The sequence below is a fragment of the Mercenaria mercenaria genome, chromosome 1, assembly GCF_021730395.1.
Source record: "Mercenaria mercenaria strain notata chromosome 1, MADL_Memer_1, whole genome shotgun sequence".
NCBI lineage: Eukaryota > Metazoa > Mollusca > Bivalvia > Venerida > Veneridae > Mercenaria > Mercenaria mercenaria.
This window is the reverse complement of record NC_069361.1, coordinates 110,500,592-110,524,262: the sequence shown is the minus strand read 5'-3', so window position 1 is coordinate 110,524,262 and position 23,671 is coordinate 110,500,592. Positions and strand designations below refer to the sequence as shown.

The following is a 23,671-nucleotide window of genomic DNA, read 5'->3' as shown; positions in this document are numbered from 1 at the left end:
CCTTTTTTTTAAGTTTTTGGGGAAGTTTGGATGAGAAATGTTCGACCTTTTAAAAAGTCGGCAAGACTTTGTGACGGGCCCGGACAGACAGACACACACAACGAATGGGGTAAATCAAATTTGTCCCCACACCAAATTTGTGGTGGGAGAAAAATTTATGACCTTTTCAAAAAGTATTTATTTCTTTGTAAACAAAATTCCCCTTTTTTGGCAAAAAAATGCAAAATTACCCTCTAAAACTGAAATTTACTGAAATTTTTTTACTTAACAAGGATCACCCGGGGATCTTTGGGGCCCCCCCCATTGAGCCCCTTTTTTTAAAGGTTTTCCCAAATTTTAAGCCCGCCCCAAGGTCAAAGTAAAGGTCAAATTTTATTTCAGTACAAACATGTGCATGTGGTCCAAATTTGAAAGCTGTTTGCTTGAGAAAAGTGAAAGTAGGTCCAAAATCAAATTTTAAGGACAAAAATTCATTTCGGTATACAAAACATGCATGTGTTTCCCAAAATTTTGGAAAGGGTGCCCGCTTGGGAAAAAGTGGGAAAATAGGTACTAAAAAAAAAATCAAAGTCAAATTTCAATTCAGAACACAAAAATTTTCCCCCTTGGGGCCAAAATTGAAGGGCCGTAGCTTCAGGAAAGTGAAAGTAGGTTTCTAGGTCAATCTCAAGGCAAAGTTTAATTTTTGGTACAAAAAAAACTTGCATGTGGTTCCCAAAAAATTTAAAAGGGTGCAGCTTGAGAAATGTGAAAGTTGGTCATAGGTTTAAAAAAAAAAAGGGCAAATTTCCCTTTAGCAAAAAACTATTTCTTGGGGGGTCAAAAATTGAAAAAACCCATTTTCTTTAAAAATTTTGGGAAAATAGGGCATAGGTCAATGTTTAAGGTGTGTTTTTTTTGGTACAAAAACTATGCCCTGTGGTCCAAATTTGAAGGCTGCTGCTTTAGAAATGTGAAAGTAGGTCACAGGGGCAAAAACAAGGTAAAATTTAAATTTTTTAACACAAAATTTTGCATGTGGTCCAAATTTGAAACCTGGCCTTCAAAAAGTTGGGAAAATAGGGTCAAGGTCAATGTCAAGGTCAAAGTTTTTTCCCGTGCCCCCAAAAGGGATGTGGTCCAAAATTTTAAGGGGGCAGCTTTTAGAAAAGTTGGGAAAGGGAGGTCACTAGGTCAAAATCAAGTTCAAATTTTATTTTGGAAAACAAAAATAGCATGTGGCCAAATTTTAAGCCTGTACCTTTTAAAAAATGGGAAGTTGGTCACTAGGTCAATGTCAAAAGGTTAAAATTTTTTCCAGGCAAAAAAACTATGCATGTGGTCCAAATTTGAAGGCTGCAGCTTGAGAAATGTTTAAAAAAAGGTCCCCTAGGCAAAAAAACAAGGTCAAATTTCTTTTTTGGGAAAACCCAAAAATATTTATGTGGCCAAATTTGAAGGGCCTTTTTCCTTCAAAAATGTGAAATTTGGGCACTAGGTCAATTTAAAGGGCAAAATTTTTCCAGGGCACAAAAATATGCATGGGTTTCCCAAATTTTAAGGCTCTAGCTACGGGAAAAGTGAAAGTAGGTTTACAGGTCAAAAAACAAGGTCCAAAATCAGGGCAATGTTCATCTTGCCCCCTCAAAAAATATTTCATGGGTCCAAATTTTAATGTTTTAGGTTTTGACAAGAAGATTTTACAAGAGGGCCATGATGGCCCTATATCGCTCACCTGTTATCATTGCACTTGGGGACAAGAAGGTCCTCAGAAAAAATATATAAGTCCCCAAAGGACAGGAACAACAAAGAGAAGAAATTTAACCAAAAAGAAAAAAAATTCTTACAAGGTACAGATATGTCAAAATACACCTAAAAATTGGAGGTACCATCCACGTTGTACCACAGAAAAGTGGTCTCGGTTTTTCCCTACGGCCAATAATAAAAAAGTTACTAAAAATAAGCTATTTATAGTAATGTAAAAGGGAAGTAATTAAAAAAAAAACATTATTGTAAGTGAACAAAAGAAGGATCTGCCAAATAAATCTGTTGACATAAATGAAATTTCAGATCAGTATCTTCATTAGTTACGGAGATATACCAATTTTAATTTGAAAAAAAGGGAGGTAATTTGACATAAAATCAGTCCATAGTTATCTACCCTGATTGGCTCAGTCCAACTAATGACAATAATGAAATTTCAAATAAGTCCTATAAGTACTTACTGATATAAATCCATTTTGATTACAATCAGGGGAGGTAATCAGATATAAAATATCTCTGGAACGTACGATTGGATCTGATTTGTCATGGAATCCAAGATTTATTGTTGTTGAAGATATTTTGGAAGTTTGTATCAAATAAAACCATAAATGAAGTATCTATATGGCTGCAAAAGCCAAAATAGCCAATTCTGGACCTTTAAGGGGCCATAACTCTGGAACCCATGATGGAATCTGGCAAGTTCAAGAAAGGAACCAAGATCTTCTGGTAATACAAGTTGTGTGCAAGTTTGGTTAAAATCAAATCATAAATGAAGCTGCTATTGTGCAGACAAGGTCAAAATAGCTAATTTTGGCCCTTTCAGGAGCCATAACTCTGGAACCCATTACGGGATCTGGCCGGTTTAAACAAGAGCACCGCCTTGCGGGTGCTGACGCTCATCTGATTTTTTTTGTGTAATAGAAATATTGTCCTACCCATGATTTTCTAAGTCTAAAAAGGGTCATCATTCTTGCAAAAAGCAGGATAGAGTTATGTTTCTTGATGTTCAGTGTCCACTTATGATGGTGAAAAACTGTTGCAAGTTTTAAAGCAATAGCTTTGATAGTTTATGAGAAAAGTTGACTTAAACATAATACTCAACCAAGAAAATGATATTCTAAGTCCAAAAGGGGCAATAATTATTGCAAAAAGCAGGATGGAGTTATGTTGCTTGCTGTACAGGGTCAGATTATGATGGTCAACAAGTGTTGCAAGTTTCAAAGCAATAGCTTTGATAGTTTAAGAGAAAAGTTGACCTAAACATAAAACTTAACCAAGAAATCTGATATTTCTAAGTCCAAAAGGGGCCATAAATCTTGCAAAAAGTAGGATGGAGTTATGTTTCTTGCTGTACAGGGTCAACTTATGATGGTGAACAGGTGTTGCAAGTTTTAAAGCAATAGCTTTGATAGTTTAGGATAAAAGCTGACCTAAACATAAAACTTAACCAAGAAAACTGATTTTCTAAGTCCAAAAGGGGCAATAAATCTTGCAAAAAGCAAGATGGAGTATGTCTCTTGATGTACGGGTCTGCTTATGATGGTGAACAAGTATTCCAAGTTTCAAAGCAATAGCTTTGATAGTTTAGGAGAAAAGTTGACCTAAACATAAAACTTAACAAGAAATCTGATATTTTCTAAGTACAAAAGGGGCCATAAATCTTGCAAAAAGCAAGATGGAGTTATGTTTCTTGCTATACATGGTCAGCTTATGATGGTGAACAAGTATTCCAGTTTCAAAGCAATAGCTTTGATAGTTTAGGAGAAAAGCTGACTAAACATAAAACTTAACCAGGCAACGCCGACGAAAGACGCCGACGCCGACGCCGACACCGACGCCGACGCCGACAACCGCTCAAGTGATGACAATAACTCATCATTTTTTTTCAAAAAATCAGATGAGCTAAAAAGGAACCGAGATCTTATGGTGACACAAGTTTTGTGCAAGTTTGATTAAATTAAAATCATAAATGAAGCTGCTATTGTGCAGATAAGGTCAAAATAGCTAATTCTGGCCCTTTCAGGGGCCATAACTCTGGAACCCATAATGGAATTTCGCCAGTTCAAGAAAGGAACCAAGATCTTATACTGATAAAAGTTGTGTGCAAGTTTGGGTTTAAAAATCAAATCATAAATGAAGCTCTATTGTGCAGATAAGGTCAAAATAGCTAATTCAGGCCCTTTCAGGGGCCATAACTCTGGAACCCATTTTGGGAATCTGGCCATTTCAAGAAAGGAACCAAGATTTTATGGTGATACAAGTTGGTGCCAGTTTGGTAAAAATCAATTTAAATAAATAAAGCTGCTAATTGTGCAGACAAGGCCCAAAATAGCTAATTTTGGGCCCTTTCAGGGGCCATAACTCTGGACCCCTTTAACGGGATCTGGCCAGTTCAAGAAAGGGAAAACCTAGATCTTATGGTGATAAAAGTTGTGTGCAAGTTTGGTTAAAAATAAAATCATAAATGAAACCACTATCGTGCAGACAAAAAAATTGTGACGCCACAGACGGACGGACTGACGAAGGGTGATCACAAAAGCTCACCTTGTCACCATGTGACAGGTGAGCTAATAAAAGCTTTTCCCTATATAAGTCTATATGCCATGTACCCCCGGGCGGGGCCATATTTACCCTAGGGGGGTTTAATTTGAACAAACTTGGGAGAGAACCACAGATGACTACATTACAAAACCAAGCCTTAGGCTTTGTGGTCTGGACAAGAAATTTTCAAAGTTTTTCCTATGAAGTCTAGTAAACCATGTGACCCCCAGGCGGGGCCATATTTGACACTAGGGGGAAAATTTTAAAAACAATTTTAGTAGAAGACCCTAGATGATCACATACAAAATCAAACCCCAAAGGCCCTGTGGTTTTGGACAAGAGGTTTTCAAAGTTTTTCCCATATGTCAATATAAACCAAAGGGCCCCCCGGGGGCGGGGCCATATTTTTGACCCAGGGAAATAATTTGAATCATCTTGGTAGAGGACCACTAGATGAGCTTCATAACAAGTATCAAAGCCTTAGGCTCTGTGGTTTTGGACAAGAAGATTTTCAAAGTTTTTCCCTATATAAATCTAAGTAAATTATAAAAATAAACAAAGGGCCATAACTCACTCAAAAATTGTTGAACCAGTCTGATTTTCTGGGGGACACAACAAGTGTACCAATACATCATTCTGATAAAGTTTGGTCAAAATCCCCCCAGTAGTTTCTAAGGAGATGCGATAACGAGAAATTGTTAACGGACAGACGGACCACAGATGCAGAGTGATTTGAATAGCCCATCATCTGATGATGGTGGGCTAAAAACTGACAAGCATCTTTATGAGAAATGCATTTGCCGAGATCAATATAAACAGAAACATAAACAAGTATTCAATTTCATTTTGGGACGTAATTACAAAGACCTGGTAAATTTCAAAACCAATTTCCTTTCCCAATTTAAATATCAAAGCCATCCGCAAAAAGTGAGGACAGACAAAAGCACATCTTACTCTCAAAATACTTGTTTAAATGTGCTGCACAAGTGAGGTAGATGCAAATTTTCATCATGCAATGAGATTATCAAAACATTACTGTCAATCTTTATTATAATGTATTTGAATTCTACAGATTGGACTTTCTGACTTTCAATTGCCTTCATTTAATAAGTTGTTCTTTATAATTTTTGTACAACTTATTAACATTAGTACTATCGTACTTCAATACACCTACTATTTCTGGGTGGAACTACAGCTATCACTAATGGTGATTAATACCCCCAGAAACTGCTTTGATACATGGATTCCCCCAGAAGGTAAACTGTTGTGATCATGACCTTTAACTTTCAAAGTGTGACCTTGACTTTGGACCTAGGGTTGTAAACTGCAAGAAGTCTTGGTGATGTTAATAATTAATGCCAGTCTTAACCCAGTGGTTATAAAGATATGTAGCAGAAACAAATTTAAGCTATTTGATCTTATAGTGTAACCTTGACCATGGAACTAATGACCTGGATTGCACACTCTGCATGTCATCTGGATGAGATTAACATCTGATGCTTATTATGTGGTTAAGACATTGTGGACTTGACAAATTTATGCTAATTTACCTTTACCCTCAGTGTGAAATTGACCTTGAATTAGGTGACCTGGGTCATGTTCTCTGCACATCATCTTGATCAGGTAAACAACTGATTTTGTTTTATGAATATCTTTCAAGCAGTTTTGACAATATGGAGTGAATACTAAGTTAAACTTTTAGATGTTGGACCTCTGAGTGTGACCTTGACCTCAGACCTAGTGACCTTCAATGATGTCATCTTAATTAGGACAACAAATGATGCTAGTTTTATGAAAATCGTCCGAATGGTTAAGAAGATACAGAGCAGACACTATGGACTAATTGGCCAAAGGACCATGGATGATTCCAATAAAGTTCCCAAATACTCTGTATCTTGGGTATAATGAGAATAAAAAATCCCTTATTACTCATTTTTCTGTATAAGATCATTTGATCCTTACCCTAATGAGAGTTTCTTGTAGATCACAGAGATGTTCAAATACTGAGGCGTGGATAGCTGGGTCTTCTATTTTGTTCACATCTCCGAGAGCACCAAGCATTCTCTTCCATAATATCACAGATACATCAGGCAACCAGCCCTGGCATGACCCTCCAGCCAACACACTCTTAAACTCCTCCAGTGAACCTGTATAACAAAACAGAAAATGCATTTTGCAGGACTCAACAACTATTTAAGAGCAAAATTGATCATTCTCATGTTTCTAGTTAAGATTATCAGGTCTTCATATGCCACTGAAATGTTCTATGTTAGAAAGTGTTGTAGACAAACAGCTTTTCAAAAACCAACCTTGGTCTAATTTTCACAAAGAAAATTCGTAACTGTTTCAAAGGAGAATTAAACCTAGAATTTTCTGGAAGTTACTGAAAACCAGACATAGAGGTTATACACAATATAATCTAAATGATTATGTCAACAAAGTGCAATTTGTAATCAATCAAATGATGAACACAGGTCTCAATAATCTCATTTAAATCAACAGATCAATAATTTAGTTCCACCAGATCCCAGCATACTGCACAACAAAATTTTAAGACTATACCAAACACAGATCCTTTTTTCAGCACAAGAAAGAAATGCCATAAATAAGTTTCATTAATCAATTTTCATAATTAAGTGATTAATTACAGTAGATTATAAATTACCTCTATTTTGTTGGTCCACATTACTGGCCACCATTTCTATATGCAGACTGTCTCTGTCTGGTGTTGGGCTATCTTTATGGTGGCAGTGAAGGTCGACACCCAGCTCACTACTGGGTGTTGGTGATGGTGTACGGGTACCAGCCCTATATTGCACTGAGGTTGGGGATGGAGAACGGGAACCTGAAATCAAACGGAAACTTTAATAATCTCCTAAACTGCTGACACTTTTTTAATGAGGAGTGGGGCTGAATTTTGGCCCCAAATTGGCCTTCCTGAATAAAGAACTGAATTTGAAGGGGTTTACACCACTTGCTTGAATACTCCACAATGGTGGAGTTTGCTTAGAAGTTGACCTACAAACTTGATCAGTATAAATACCACTTATAATTACAACATCACAGTTTTTAGTAATTACAGTACTACTAACTGTCAATGGATTGCTTAATATAAAATTTACATTTGATAAAAAATATCTTGATATCAAAATTGCTATGTGAAAGAGTCTGTAGTCAACTCAGTTATAAAGTTCCATGGTCCCTTGTTGGTGGTTAAAAATGTTAAACAGTATAATGAGCACTTTTTATTATTATTATCATACCAGATTTATATAGCGCCCTTTTCGTGATAAACACGTTCAAAGGCGCTTTACATATAGCAAACGCAGCCACACAGGGCGCAAAATTCATCCTCTACTAGTACAGACACAGAGCAATCTGACCAGAGGGACAGAGTGAGATAAAGCCCCCAGAACAGACAGAGAGACATCCTTTAAGGTGTACTAAGCACCGATACATGCGAAGCTGTCTTTCCTGGGAAGAACCAGTACAGGCCTCTTGGTTAGGTGGGAGACACTCAAAGAGCTTCTCAAAAATTTCCAGTGCCTGGAGCGGGATTAGAACCCCCGGACCTCTGGATTGACAGTCAAGCGTGTTACCAATAGACCACCGGCCCACCTATTCAGTTTTAATTTTACAGTTTCCACACAAATACTGCATCCAACATCAAAATGTCTCAAACCCTTAGCATCTAAATTCAATCTTGAAACCGACCAATGGCAAGGCTGCATTCCAAGCCTGTTCTCCAAATTCAGATTAATAATCTTATACAGTCATGTATCAGGTTTTGACAACACAAACTATAACTAATGCATCATCCTGACATTTGTGTTTTCAGAGTAAATTCTTGTATCAATATCAAAAGTTCTTTGTCTGGATTAACCTTAAATCTGATTGATAAATCTATCTTCCATAAAAAGCCAGACAGAAAACATATCTATACCAAATTTTCACCAGTTAATCTTGTCCCAAGGCTGTTATCGAATCAGTTTTAAGAATACTTATCCGTAAGTCCCTTTTGTTCAAATAGACTATTTATATAATAATCTGGTCTGCACCTTCAAAGAGCCTGCTATCAGATAATATGGCAATATCATGAAACCAGTTTGTCTATGTTTGACAGATGACATTCTGATATGAATACAAAAGTATGTAATGCTAGCAACTGCACAGTTGTAATATATATCAAAATTTTGAGGACAAACTGAAGATTACAACACTACCCAACCTTTGTCTCAATATAGGTTAGAGACCACCAATTGTTTTCCCATAGACTTACATTGTAACATTATGGCGTGTACAGCCTTCCATACATCGAAACATGTATATCTAATTACAAGTTTTTCAAGAACTATCTTAGTTCTACCAAAATATCGGACGAAAAACATATGAATAGTGATACTTTATTTAAGTAATTTTCGTGTGAATGAGATGACCCCCTGTTTACATCATTGACATGGCGGGAGAAATTCGTTTGATAAAACTTTTTTTCAATACACATAAAATGTAGCAAATTTTGTCAAAATGTATAATAAAATACTGTAAATGTAGTGAAAAAATATCAATTTTGAAAAAATAATCACTTCCTGGGTTTGTTTACATGACTGACCAATCAGAACGCACAGACGTTACCTTATTCCCAGGTATACACTTACCTCATTCCCAGTAAGTCCCCTGTACTTTTTTGAAATGGTGGTCTCTGACCTAAAAGCTATCTACACACCAAGTTTGTACAACAGAAAGAAGCAGTTTACTAAAAAGGTACACAAAATCATATTCAATTCTTTCCTTTTTCCCTAAAGAATTTCTGAAATATACTGTTATGTAGATACTTACGTCTAACAACTGTGCCAGCATCTGATCTATCTGCCTCGGACCTTTCAGAGCTAATACTGCTAGCAGTGCTGATGTCTGTGGCATCATGGGCGGAGGAACTTGTCTCACTGCATGGGGTCTCTGATGGGGATACAAATGATGCCACCTCCTGGTCGTCACGATTACTTCCACCTGAAAATATAGCAATAACACAAGTTAAGAAAGAAATTATCAAGTCAGGAAATAACAGAAAACTTCAGCTTTCTGTAATCCATGGAGCAATTATGCAATGAACCTTTGGCAAACTCTGTTCATATGTATATACAGCTTAAATAATACAATTTTACCTTAAGAAAGGAAAGCACATCTCAAACTTTCGTAGGAAGTAATACTGAGATTAACAGAGGGTGAAGTGATGACTTTAACCAAACCAATAGGTTTGTGTGTCATTTGTTTTCAAAAGGAATGTTTTAATAAGTTTATATCAAGAAGACAGTGTAAAACAAGAGCTGTCACAGGAGACAGCGCGCTCCACTATTTCGATGCTGGGTAGTGAAACTGGGCACATCTGAGGAAACTGGAGCTGTCACTGGAGTGTTTAATGACTCCAATGGTGGATGAAGATATTGCACAATAGCTTGACTCTGTGTCAAAAATATTAAGTAATAAGAGAGTTAAAGATAAAAGTGTATCAAAACACTATATAAGTATAATTCTAAGCAAAAAGGGAGCATAATTCATAAAACATTGGTGCAAGTGTTATGCACCTTGTGTCATATGATGTGGGTGATGATGTGGAACAACTACTTCAAGTTTGAATCAAATGCATTTCGTAATAACTGAGATATAGTGAAAATGCATCAAAATCAACCTTAAATTCTAAGTAAAAGGGGGCATAATTCATGAAAAATTGATGCTAGAGTTATGCATCTTGTGTAATATGATGTAGGAGATGAACAACTACTTTCAGTTTTAATTATATCCATTTATGAATAACTGAGATAGAGTGAAAGTTCATTAAAACTTTAACCTGAAATTCTAAGTAAAAAGGGGGATAATTCATGAAATATTGGTGTGACAGTTATGGCCCTTGTGCCATACGATGTGGGTGATGATGAGGAATAACTATTTTAAGTTTAAAGCAAATCCCTCAAGTAATTACAGAGATAAGGAGAAAAAAGAAAAGTGTAAAAAAAACGCGGAAAGACGCAGATGCCATCGCCGTCCCCAGGGTGAGTAGGATAGCTCTGCATATACTTTGTATAGTCAAGCTAAAAATTGTTTGTCTAATAACCCATACTAAAGTCTTGACGTTTTTTGGGCAATTTTACTAAAATACAAACCAAAATTCCTTTTTCCCCCTTCCAAATGAACCCCATGACATAACAATCTATTTTTATACATTTTAAAAGATAGCATTTTTTTTTTGGATCTAGGAATTTATTTTGAACAAAAACTGTCTATACATCTCTTTAAATAAAATTTTTATATGAAAAATGGACAAAAAAAATTTTTCCGATGCTTTTTTGACATCTTAATATTTATAATAGATGTACTTGTCAAATCTGTTTTAGAATCGAGATAAATTCTTTTAGCGGCTTATAGAAAGGAATGACTAAATTTTAAAACAAGATTTAAAAAATTTGGGCTTTTTCCATAATTTGGTAGTTTAGTGAGCATTTAATCAATTTACTACTTTAATTCTTCCATAGAAAACAACAAATGAGCAGAATTTCAAAAATAGTGAACTGTCAGATGTACATTTAAATTCCCTTAAATGGCGATAAAGTTATGTCTTAAATGTTTCAGTATTATAAGCCAGATGGATAGGGCAAAGTGATTCCAATACCGTAACAGTCCCCTCAAAAACCGTATGATGGGGGCCCCGGTATCTATCAACCTAACTCAAAATATAATTTTGTATGAAAACAAGAAAACTTAAACTGGCTTATAAAAGTTATAACAAATATAAAAGACTATATCGCGGGCTTAGCGCAAAACGGTTGTAACTTATATGAAATAAAGAAGGAGTTACAACCGTTTTGCGCTAAGCCCGCGATATTAATAAATAAATTTCAACTAATTTGAAGCATAATTAATCTCTCTTTATTTAAGTCAGAAAAAAAGTAGCAGAAACTATAAAGCAGAACATTTCAGCATGTTCCACTTTTATTCAATAATTATTACCAAACGTCAGTAAAAAAAAAAAACCAAATATTTCAAAAGCAAAGAAATACTGAAACTGTTAGAGGTAACAGTAATCATGCAAAATATCTGCAGCAGCATAAAAGAACAATTAAAGGTACATGCCAACAGATGTACATGTAAACTTATTATGTAACCAGGATGTTGGTACCTTTATATATATCATGAGCATGAAATGGAGAAAAAAAACATCCAATTTCTACAAGGTTTACTAAACAAGTGTTTTATAACTCAATATTATCTAGAACATACCAAATCATCTGGTTTTCATTTTGATATTAAAAGTGATCTCTGTTTTGAAAAATTTGATGTAAATCTGCAGTCAGGTCCTTTTAATATGACAGACAAATATTCATATATATGAGCCAGTATTACTGATACAAAAAAGGTTTGTAACATATTACAGCTGAAACAGGATATATTTTCTTTTAATATTTAAACCTGCTTAGTTGGTACTAAAAATCAAATGGCAGTCAATAGTCATCTAGTATATTTAAAAAAAATAAAAATTTCCTTTTAGATATGACAAATGCTGCAGTTTAAAACTGATCAAACAGACATAATAAAAAGATTTTTTTTTCTTTGTTTACTCAAAACATTTGAAATTATTAATTTTACCATGACAAAAATGTAAATATTGTAAGAACATAACCAAAACATTTAAATAGTTTACTATCACAAAATGTTAACACTGTAAATACGTATTAATAATAATGAAAATAATTACCATGCTTCTAAACTATTCAAATAAGCTACACAAGGACTTACCAGACAATTTTTTCATGTATAAGTTGACTCCTCCTTTGAAAATGTTCTTGAATAAATCCAATATAATGAACAGAAACACTACTCTCACAACAATTCTCTCTTTCTGAACAAAACATTTGATTCCAGCAAAATACAGGTCTATCTGCTCAGTGAGATATCTCTAACATTGAACAATGTAGTCTAAGCACTCTTAGTAAAACTGTCACCAAATGTACCTTTTATTGATAATGTTTCTTACAGCTAAATTAGCAGTTATTTATAAACACAAACTGGGATAATCTTCCCTTGTTAAAGATGTTTGACAATGGAGTAATATTTCTAGGCAACATCTCTTGTCACCCAGAGAACCTCTAAGGATCAATACTGCTTGTTACAGAAAACTCCCATTGTGGAAAGTGATTTATTAACTGTAACTGGGATATCTTTCTTAAACTTAGTAGAGATTTACTGACTTTAAGTACACTACAAAGGATGTTTAGTGATTTAACAAGTTGGATTCTGCCATAAAATTCTGCCTTTCATTTTAAAATTCTCTAAGTAATTCAAAATGATATAGAGCGGGGTCGGGAATTTCCGAACACTTAAGCGTGATTCTCCATAGTGATGAATGACAGAGGGTATTGCCGAACTAGGCAGTTATTTATAGCTCACCTTTATCTAACGTACGGAAATATACTCCTCACTTGTATTGTAACCGTTATATAACTATGAAAACATGTACTTAAAGAAGGTGACCGCTCGTGTCTATTTCCGAACATGGAGTGTCAGCCGAACAGACTAAAGGTCTATTTCCGAACATGAGTGTATTTTTTAAACAAGAGGACCATGATGGACCTGAATCGCTCACCTGTTCCCACATGATCCAGTTTTGAGTATGACGTCATTTTTTCTATTATTTGACAGTGACCTAGTTTTTGAGATCATGTGGCCCAGTTTTGAACTTGATCTAGATATCATCAAGATAAAAATTCTGACCAATTTTCATGAAGATCCATTGAAAAATATGGCCTCTAGTGAGGTCACAAGGTTTTTCTATTATCTGACCTATTGACCTAGTTTTCAAAGGTACATGACCCTGTTTTGAACTTGACCTAGATATCATCAAGGTGAACATTCTCACTAATTTTCATGAACATCTCATGAAAAATATGGCCTCTAGAGGTCACAAGGTTTTCCTATTTTTATACCTACTGGCCTAGTTTTTGACCGCATGTGACCCAGTTTCGAAACTGACCTAGATACCATCAAGGTGAACATTCAGACCAATTTTCATGAAGATCTATTGAAAAATATGGCCTCTAGAGAGGTCAAAAGATTTTTCTAATTTAAGACCTACTGACCTATTTTTTGACCGCAGTTGACCCAGTTTCAAACTTGACCTATATATCATCAAGATGAACAGTCAGACCAACTTTCATACACATTCCATGAAAAATATGGCCTTTAGAGAGGTCACAAGGTTTTTTCATTATTTGACCTACTGACCTACTTTTTGAAGGCACGTGATCCAGTTTCGAACTTGACCTAGATATCATCATGATGAACATTCTGACCAATTTTTATGAAGATCCATTCAAAAGTATGGCCTCTAAAGAGGTCACAAGGTTTTTCTATTTTTTGACCTACTGACCTAGTTTTTGACCGCACATGACCCAGTTTCGAACTTGACTTAGATATCATCAAGATGAACATTCTGACTAACTTTCATACAGATCCCATGAAAAATACGTCCTTTAGAGAGGTCACAAGGTTTTTCTATTATTTGACCTACTGACCTAGTTTTTGAAGGCATGTAACCCAGTTTCAAACTTGACCTAGATATCATCAAGCTGAACTTTCTGACCAATTTTCATGAAGATCTTGTGAAATATATGGCCTCTAGAGAGGTCACAAGGTTTTTCTATTTTTAGACCTACTGACCTAGCTTTTGACCGCACGTGACCCAGTTTCGAACTTGACCTAGATATCATCAAGGTGAACATTCTGACCAATTTTCATAAAGACCCCATAAAAAATGCGACTTCTAGAGTGGTCACAAGGTTTTTCTATTATTTGACCTACTGACCTAGTTTTTGATGGCACGTAACCCAGTTTCGAACTTGACCTAGATATCATCAAGCTGAACTTTCTGACCAATTTTCATGAAGATCTTGTGAAATATATGGCCTCTAGAGAGGTCACAAGGTTTTTCTATTTTTAGACCTACTGACCTAGTTTTTGACCGCACGTGACCCAGTTTCGTACCTGACCTAGATATCATCAAGGTGAACATTCTGACCAATTTTCATAAAGACCCCATGAAAAATGTGACCTCTACAGTGGTCACAAGCAAAAGTTTACGCACGGACGCACGACGGACGTTGCGCGATCACAAAAGCTCACCTTGTCACTTTGTGACAGGTGAGCTAAAAAGGTGAAATTAGACAACAAAACGTTTTATTTTCAAAACATTGACAGCAATTAGCTAGATCTATTTTATTTTGACCTTTCATTTGATTATTTTTAGACTTAATTAGAACTAATGCGAACGATTTCATTCAATATTAAAGACCCCCAAACAGAAACAAAGCAGCGTCTTCCTCTTCCATTTAGTTAGCAGCAATTTGTGTTGTGCCAGTCAAAATTTCCTTTCCTGTTAAGAACGGTTTTAGGGCCTATTCTGTTAGTTCCTGGAGAAAGGTATTTTACTCAAATTATCAATTTTAATATAATTGTTGTACATCTAGAGACATTAATTTATTTATTTTGCTTTAAATGAGTCAAGGTGCATATGCATGTGTGCGAGTCGACAGGCTAATGCAATAAAACAAGCAAGTGTGCAATACTTGCATTGATTGGTCACAAGTTACGTTTTTCCTATTTATGTTTGTACATAAAGCATGTTTTTCATCTTAACAGATCTTAACATACCTTGACCCTAGGCCGGATCAAGAAATATTTGATTGGGGTGCGGGGAGGTTGGTGGGTGGTGGGGGGGCGGAAGAGCAGAAGTTTAGAATGAAGGTGTCATTGGAGAGGTGCATAGCGCAAAGATGAAATAGGTCAGCCACTGTTGGGGAGGGGATGTCAAGGGGGTCTCCCTAAGGATTATTATACAGATATGAAATGGGGGTCTCTTGTGCATTTTTGGACTTAGGTTTGAGGTACTTGAGGGCATATTCCTGTCAGTTTAGGGGGTCAGGGGGTTCTTCCCTGCAAAGTTTTGAAATACAGGTGGCCTCTGGTGCATTTTCTGGTGTAAATTTTGAGGTTCTTGAGGGAGTAGGGTGGGGGAAGGGCTCAGGTATGAAATGGTTGCCTCTGGTGCGTGTTTGGGACTAAATTTTAAGGTACTGGAGGGTTATTCTTGTCATCCTAGGGGGCCAGGGGTTCACGCCCTGGAGGTTTTTTTTATAATACAGATAATTGGAATGGCCACCTCTGGTGCCTTTTTTATCTAAATTATGAGATACTGGAGAGGGTAACCACCTCATTATTGGGCATCAGGGAGCTCAAGATCTCTTTCCTAGAAATTCTGATGCAGGTATGAAATGGTGGCCTCTGGTGCATTTTTTTTGTTTAAATATTAAGGGAGGGGATACCCCCTGGAGAAGGCTCTCCCCTGGAAAATTTAAAATGGTGGCATCTGGTGCATTTTTGGGGGTCTAATTTTTCAGAAAATATTATTTCTTTGCCGAAATAAATGTGTGTAAGTTTGATGAGTATGGGTAACTTTTCAGCCAACTGGACATACATAGATCTATGTACTTTATAAGACAGTTAACATAACGTTCGGTCTGTGTTCGGAAAAAGACGCTCTGTGAAAATTCATTAGTGTATTTCCGAACACACAAATTACGTCATTTAAAGTGGTCCATTGATCTCCAACAGCCGTGAAAACATAGTAAAATGTATACAAATGTGTTTATCTACTTATAAAAGCCACAAACAGAAATGCTTTAGACACAAAACCTTAACTCGTGATGTTCGCAACCTTATCGTTTTAAGTAATTTTTATTAACATTGTCTGGTATACTTACTGGGTCGAAGTTTAAGCGTCACTGTAACGTGCGTGTAAAATCGATATGTAGAAACCGAGTGAGGCTTCCAATTTTAATTGTTTTGGCCTGTTTAGAACTTTGTGCAATGTCGCTGACAAAAGTTATGATGTCATGTAAGAATGTTCGGCTCAGACACGCCAGTCGGAAATGCCCGACCCCGCTCTATGTGCCCATCAATTTTTCTGTCGCCAGTACAAAAATAACATCACTGAGAGAAAGATAACCTGCAATAACACAAAAGCTCGTAGAACACGAAATGACCCCCTTGATGCATTCAGTAACTGCAAAAGGAACTGAAATAATTTGGTCACTGTGCACTATGACCTTGACCTTGACCTACTGACCTCAAAATCAATAGGGGTCATCTGCTGGTCATGATCAACCTACTTATCAACTTTTATGATCCTGGGCTCAAGCGTTCTGGAGTTATCATCTGGAAACTGTTCAACTGTGCCGGGTCACTGTGACCTTGACCTTTGACCTACCCACCTCAAAATTGGTAGGGGTCATCTACTGGTCATGACCAACCTCACTATCAACTTTCATGATCCAAGGCTCAAACGTTCTTGAGTTTGATCCAGAAACCGATTGGTCTACATACTGACAGACATCTGCAAAACAATATACCCCTCCTTCTACAAAAGGGGGCATAATAATAGGTCATACGTGACTTTCCAGCTTTTGATGGCAAAGGAAGACCCCAGCTGCCACGACATCTCAAGACAGTCTTACTCAAAGAAGTCCTTACACTTACAAAAAATCCAATTAGTACATTCAAACCTACTCACAATCTTCATTGACAGTAAAATGCAATTGCCCCTGCAAATTTATTTTGATAAAGACCATTATACTCTGTAATGCAGACCGACTGACATCACAAAAAAATAAAACTTGTAAAATATACTGTGACTTATTTATTGTACACTGCCATTTTGCAACTTTGATCAGCAAGGACCATAACTCTGAAGACTAGATATATTAATCAAAACGATACACAGGAGCCTGAATTCTTGATGTGAAGAAGCCTTCCAGCTGGCTTATGGAAGGTCAATTAAAGTTCTACCTGTGATGAAATAATGCACGGAGGGGCACCTAGGGTCTTCCTCCACCCTAAAATCTGCAAAGACGCCATATGACCTATAATTGTGTCAGTGCATGGTTAAACCCCACAAAAAAAAAGAAACACAATTATTTATCAACTGGATGATAATCACTCTAGTTGTCGAGCCAATACAGTCAGGGATTTCTTCTTCACTTCTGACTACGCAACTAAATCATTTCTATATGGTATAACAGACAGTTATATTAATAGACAGACAGACAGACAGACGAGCTGCAGGCTTGCATGCTTTAGCAATAAATCTTCTTTCTTCTGCAACAAATGTCTACTTTGTTATCAACAGATCATCAATTGGGTTCTAACAGCTTACAGGGGTAAGAATGTTGCTACTAAACAGTAGTTGGTATGTAATTTACTGTCCTAGCTGATTATATGTCTGCACGAAAGACAGTAACACAACAGAGGCGACTTCTTATAGTAAATTTTGCACGCATGTTCAGTCTTATCTATTCTACATAATCAGAAGGGATGGTCTATGCTTTGTAGTCAGTTCATAAAAATATATATCTTTACCAAAAAGACCTGCTCAGAATTTTGGAAGTGTGCATGAAGCCATATTTATTAATACAAAATGCATGGCGCACTTGTGCTGGGTTTGGGTAATTCATTCCATAGGCGTTGTACTGCGGCATACTACTGAAGATCTCCTGAATCACAGTAGATGTACACAAATTTAACCCAATATTTTTAATACATTCTGCTAAAATTTCAAGAACATTGTAAGCACCTGGGATGAAATATGCCAGCATTTTTTTTAAACATTTTGCTAATATGGAGCTTTTAAATTTAACACAATGTATTGATTACTGTTGTTTTATGATCATTGCTTAAACTATTTTGAATGTTTAACAACTGGATTAAAACTCAAAACTTAACACATCTCTTCTCATCCAACATTAAACTTACAAAATCTACACCTTCTTTTCATTATATTATATCTTAAGAGAAAAAGGAAAGAATACTTTTAACAGAAAATCTTATATTAACAGGGTGGCCATGATGGCTCTAGATTGCTCAGCTAAGTTTCACAACACAAACATGTTCCACTGGGGCCGTGGTTTTTAACAAATTATCATGTTAGAAGCATCAGGAGTGACTGTGTGAAATTCAGTTTCAGACAAGATGATTTTCAAAGTGTGCCTGCTATATAAATATAAGCCCAGCACACTGCAGCCATGGAGAGCCATCCTTGATAGAAGTTCTCTACAAACTAAGTAATATCCTGAAGAGACACTGACTGTCAGTGATTCTGTCGGATGCAATTACAGATGTACAAGCAGTGTACATATACTGCCTTCAGATACTGAAAAGTCTATAAAACACACTATGACATCCTGTAATATGCAGGTTTAACTCAAAATAATGTAATAGTTACCATTTCAATTTTTAATCTTCAACTTTGTCCTACCGACTAGGTCAATGTCCCAGTCGAAATTGATGGTTTATTACCATGGTAATTCATGGTTTACCATGGTAGTTCATGGTCATGGTACAATGGTTTACCATGGTTGACCATGGCTGTGGTAAATGGCACCACAGTCATCAAACATGGTATCAGACCATGGTCAAAAACCATGGTTGACCATTGTTGAGGACCTCAGTCAACCATGGTCGAACAAGATCCATGACCACGGTGATTATTGACCAAAAACTGTATAAATATAAATTTGAAAGGGTCATGGAAATACAAGACAATTGCAGTCTATCTATTTTTGCAAGTCAGTCATTTATTTGTCATAAAATTTCTAAGATGACAACAAATTATAGTCAGACTATGAAAGTTTACCTATGAATCTGTCTATAAATGCAGGAAAACTATTCTATAACTAGGAAAACTTTGGAGCCAAAATGCAGTCAGGCGTATTTGGTGCATTGTTAAACTTGAAGTGTGAAAATTACTAACATGACCAAGGTAGTCTATCATTGGTCAACCGTGGTTGAAAAAAGTTGACCACAGTAGACCATGCTCAAACTGTTGATCATCTTTTCTTACCATGGCCAGTCTTATATCACCATGGTCGACCATGCTCCTGACCAAGTTTTCACCATGGTATTTGATGGTTGACCACGTTAAAACATGGTCAACCATCAAAAACCCATGGTGACCATGGACATCATTTCGTCTTGGGTGCTCTATTCATCGTCTAAATGGCCACCTACCTATATGCCAAGTTTGAAATGATATCTTAAATGGTTTAACTAAGTTATGCTCTGGACACAAAATATGACGGATAGATTGGACCTTGCTATGACCTTGATCTACAAACCTGGTTCATGCACTCTGCACTTCATCTTATTGCCACCCACTTATATGCCAAGATTGAAGTAAATACCTTGAATGGTTATTAAGTTCTGCTCTGGACAACATTACAACATTAAATTTGACCTTTGAGCTCAATTTGTGACCTTAACCTTTGACCTACTGACCCAGTTCAAGCACTCTGCACTTGGCCTCATTGCCACCTACATATATGCCAAGACTGAAGTCAATACCTTGAATAGTTCTTATTATAAGTTATGCCCTGGATACGAAATACTAAGGGCAGTCATACACAAAAGCCATCACATAATATGTTAAAACAAAACAGGTATACTACATAACAAGAGCTGTCCGTAAGACAGCCAAGCTCGACTATTCCAAATACTGTCACAGAAGCAGGAAATTATTACCCAAAATGTTAAATATTAAAAGAGTTTTTAGTTGGAAAGGGGACATAATTTGACCAAAATACGTATCAGAGTTATGGGACTTGATGTTATCAACTAGTTTTATAACCCCGAAGAAACATGTTAAGTTTCAATTCAATATCTGCATTAGTTTTGGGGATAGTAACTTGCATGTAAAACTTTAACCAGAATTTTCTAAGTCCAAAAGGGGGCATAATTTGCTCAAAATACATGTTAAGAGTTATGGAACTTGACCAAGTGAGGTTGGTAATTGACCTAGAAAAAGAATAAATAAGTTTCAAAGCTACATGCCTTTTGGTAATAGCTGTATGTACTTGCACGCAAAACTTTAACCAGGATTTTCTAAGTCCAAAAGGGGGCATAATTTGGCCAAAATGAAGGTCAGAGTTATGGGACTTGGTGCTATCAACTAGTTTTATAACCTCGAAGACACATGTGAAGTTTCAATTCAATATCTGCATTAGTTTTGGAGATAGTAACTTGCATGTAAAACTTTAACCAGGATTTTCTAAGTCCAAAAGGGGCATAATTTGGCCAAAATGAAGGTCAGAGTTATGGGACTTGGTGCTATCAACTAGTTTTATAACCTCGAAGACACATGTGAAGTTTCAATTCAATATCTGCATTAGTTTTGGAGATAGTAACTTGCATGTAAAACTTTAACCAAAATTTTTTAAGTCCAAAAGGGGGCATAATTTGCTCAAAATACATGTTAAGAGTTATGGAACTTGACCCAGTGAGGTTGGTAATTGACCTAGAAAAAGAATATATAAGTTTCAAAGCTATATGCCTTTAAATGATAGCTGTATGTACTTGCATGCAAAAACTTAACCAAGGTGTGACGCCGACGCCGACGCCGAGGCCAGGGTGAGTAGAATAGCTAGACTATTCTTCGAATAGTCGAGCTAAAAACTCCAAAGAATAATTAATTAGGGGTATTTTCTGACACAAACCTGCATCACTGTCTTAAACTCTATAACAATCAACATAGTGATTAGACAGGCCAACAAAAGAAGTGCAAAAACATATTTTACAAGGCAGAATCCTTAAAAATATACTTAACTTTTATAATTATTTAAAAAGCACATTGAACACTACATAAAAACTAACACTGACAACATTAAATGTTTTTCTCTGAAGTGACTGAAATATTTCTACTGCATGAAAGTTTCTTAAGTTCCTGTTAGTTAAAACAGGAAATGTACAGAAACTTCGCCGAATCTCTATAACCATTTTGTAAAAATTTCAAGAATTCTTCAACAGCATCAGTAGATGCAATTGACAATGTGTCATAAAAGTTGCTTTTCATGTGTTAAGCTCTCCTTCAATAAAAATGCAGTAAAAGTTGTTTTATGACCTTTAAGATGTTAAGCATAATTACTTTTGTTCCAGACGAAAAAAGGTAGAGAAATTATTTTTTCAAAATTAAAGAAAGAGTGTTCAAATATTTTTTTATAAATAAATTAAAGCCTCCATTATGTTTCATGTTACCATTAAAACTAAAAGGCAGAAATATCAATTAACAATTAAAACATTCTATAATTCACATTAAATATTTTCATTTTTAAGCTAATTTTAAAAGTTTTTTTCACTGCCTTATGTGACTTAAGAACAGCAAGCACACAGAATAAGCATCAGAACAGCATTGTATTTCCCTTTTTAAACAATGGTATTCAAGAGGAAAACAAACACATGAAAAATGTCTGGAGCGCTTAAGACACTATCAACTGTTTCTATCAATGTCTACAAATGTTCAACAATCACATCACAATGACTAAACAAACCGACTAAATGCCAAGAAAGTAGTGCCAAAACAAATATATAAAACCAAGCATATACTCTGATATGCAGAATCCTTAAAAACATATGTTTCTTGAGTTTAGAATTATATGAAATTAACCACTGTTTTTAAAATAAAATGTTGAAACCACTTTAGAAAAGATGTAAAAACGTTTTCTAAACTTGAATTGATCCTGACAACACTTAGATGAAAAGCACATCTTTATAACAGTATCTCCACATGTAATACATAAAATGAACATTTTACTTTATACTTATGAACCAAAGTATTTCTGCAGTTTGGCATATCTACCGAACTTTTCACTTAATGAACAAAATGATGCTTATAATTAATCCAGTGGGGTGTTTAATGTTTGTTCGGATTCTCAAGTAATCTATGCTGTCTGCAGTCAAAAAGCTTTAAGAGTTCAAAACTTGATACAAATTGACTTCCTGGTGCCCAAATCCTTTGGGTGAAATATTACTTTATCCTTTCAATTTCACTATAAATTAAGTGGATTTGAAAGGTTTTCTGAACTTTGTTACCTTTTCCTAATTACACAAAAAAAATGGGATGAAAAAAAAACAAGACAGTTTTAAAAAAAAAAGTTTCAAAGTTTTCAAATAGCAGTAGCACCTAAAGGTAGTTCATTCTAAGTAATAGTTAGCAAACACTTTTCTTTAATATTAGTGACAATTACCTGAACATGAATAGCCTTATGAAATCCTCACCGATATAAACTTAAAACTATAAGTTATAAGTGGACAGCTCTTAAGAAATGATGAACCCATTATGCAAACCTAGCCTTGCTCTTTACATAGCTTATGTTTCATCTGATGTTTAGTAACTGAGCAGAAAATGTTAATTCTACTTTTAGTGAGACTGGCCTTGACCTTAAACCTACTGGTGCCATAAGCAATCCCAACCTTGATATTGACATAAGCTTCCTATAGACTAATTTTGATTACTCAGCAGACACTGCCTTTTTCTATTTAGGCCCCACTGACCATAAATACCAACCTTGGAATAACTAAAATGTGTCTGTAGGAAATGCCCCCACTGGTACATTTGTCATAAATAAGGGGCAATAATTCAAATGTTTGCAGTCTTAAGGGGGTATAGCCTCAAGAAACATTTTATAAAAAGGATTCATTATTCTAGGCCATATACTTTTTGAGCTATGAGCATCCTAAACAAAACAAGAGCTGTCCATAAGACAGCGCACTCGACTTTTCTCAGTGCTTGACTCTGAATTAGAGCTTTGCCCGTAAAAAAAAATTCCAAGTTCAAAAGGGACATAACTCTATCAAAATTCAAATCAGAGTTATTGGGATTGTCTCCTAGTGTAGACTTTGATAGTAATTACCTATTTTGAGTTTCAAGTCAGAAGCTTAAATAGTAACAGAGATATTTGACCAAATCAGAAATTTTAACAAAAAATTCTAAGTTAAAAAGGGGCATAATTCTGTCAAAATTCAAATCAGAGTTATGGGAATTGTGTCTCCTGGTGCAAACTTTGATAGTAAATAACAATATTGAGTTCAAGTCAAAAGCTTTAATAGTAACAGAAATATCTGACCAAATCAAAAATTTTAACAAATAATTCTAAGTTAAACAAGAGCTGTCGGAGGACAGCAACGCTCGACTATTCAACAGCCTTGTCGATTGAATGAATACGAAAGTCGAAAAAGGGGCATAATTTAAAAAAAGCAAAATAGGGTTATGGAACCTGCATAGTGCTTATCAGCTCATGACAGTGGACAAGTGTGTGAAGTTTCAATCCATTCCCATTAGAGGGTACTGAGATACCAGCTTACATATAAGAATTTAACCCAAAACTCCTAAGTTTAAAAAGGTGCATAATTTTGTAAAATGCAAAGTTGAGTTATTGACCTTTGCACTGCATGTCATATCATGACAGTGAACAAGTGTGTGAAGTTTCAATCCTTTCCCATTAGTGGATACTGAGAT

At 35.7% G+C, this 23,671-nt stretch overlaps 1 protein-coding gene across 14 annotated transcripts in view; it reads right to left on the bottom strand.

Moving 5' to 3' along the window:
• LOC123526658 (ral GTPase-activating protein subunit alpha-1-like) overlaps positions 1-23,671 on the bottom strand; it is a 172,620-nt gene that overhangs the window by 75,732 nt on the left and 73,217 nt on the right. For all 14 annotated transcript variants that reach the window (XR_008366593.1, XR_008366594.1, XR_008366595.1 and 11 more), the window contains 3 exons: positions 9,121-9,291; positions 6,950-7,129; positions 6,247-6,431 (listed from right to left, as the gene is read on the bottom strand). Coding sequence is in view for 10 of the 14 variants with exons in the window: in XM_053520431.1 (XP_053376406.1) it covers positions 6,247-6,431; positions 6,950-7,129; positions 9,121-9,291 (536 nt within the window). In the remaining 4 variants the exon portion in view is untranslated. The remainder of the gene's footprint in view (positions 1-6,246; positions 6,432-6,949; positions 7,130-9,120; positions 9,292-23,671) is intronic.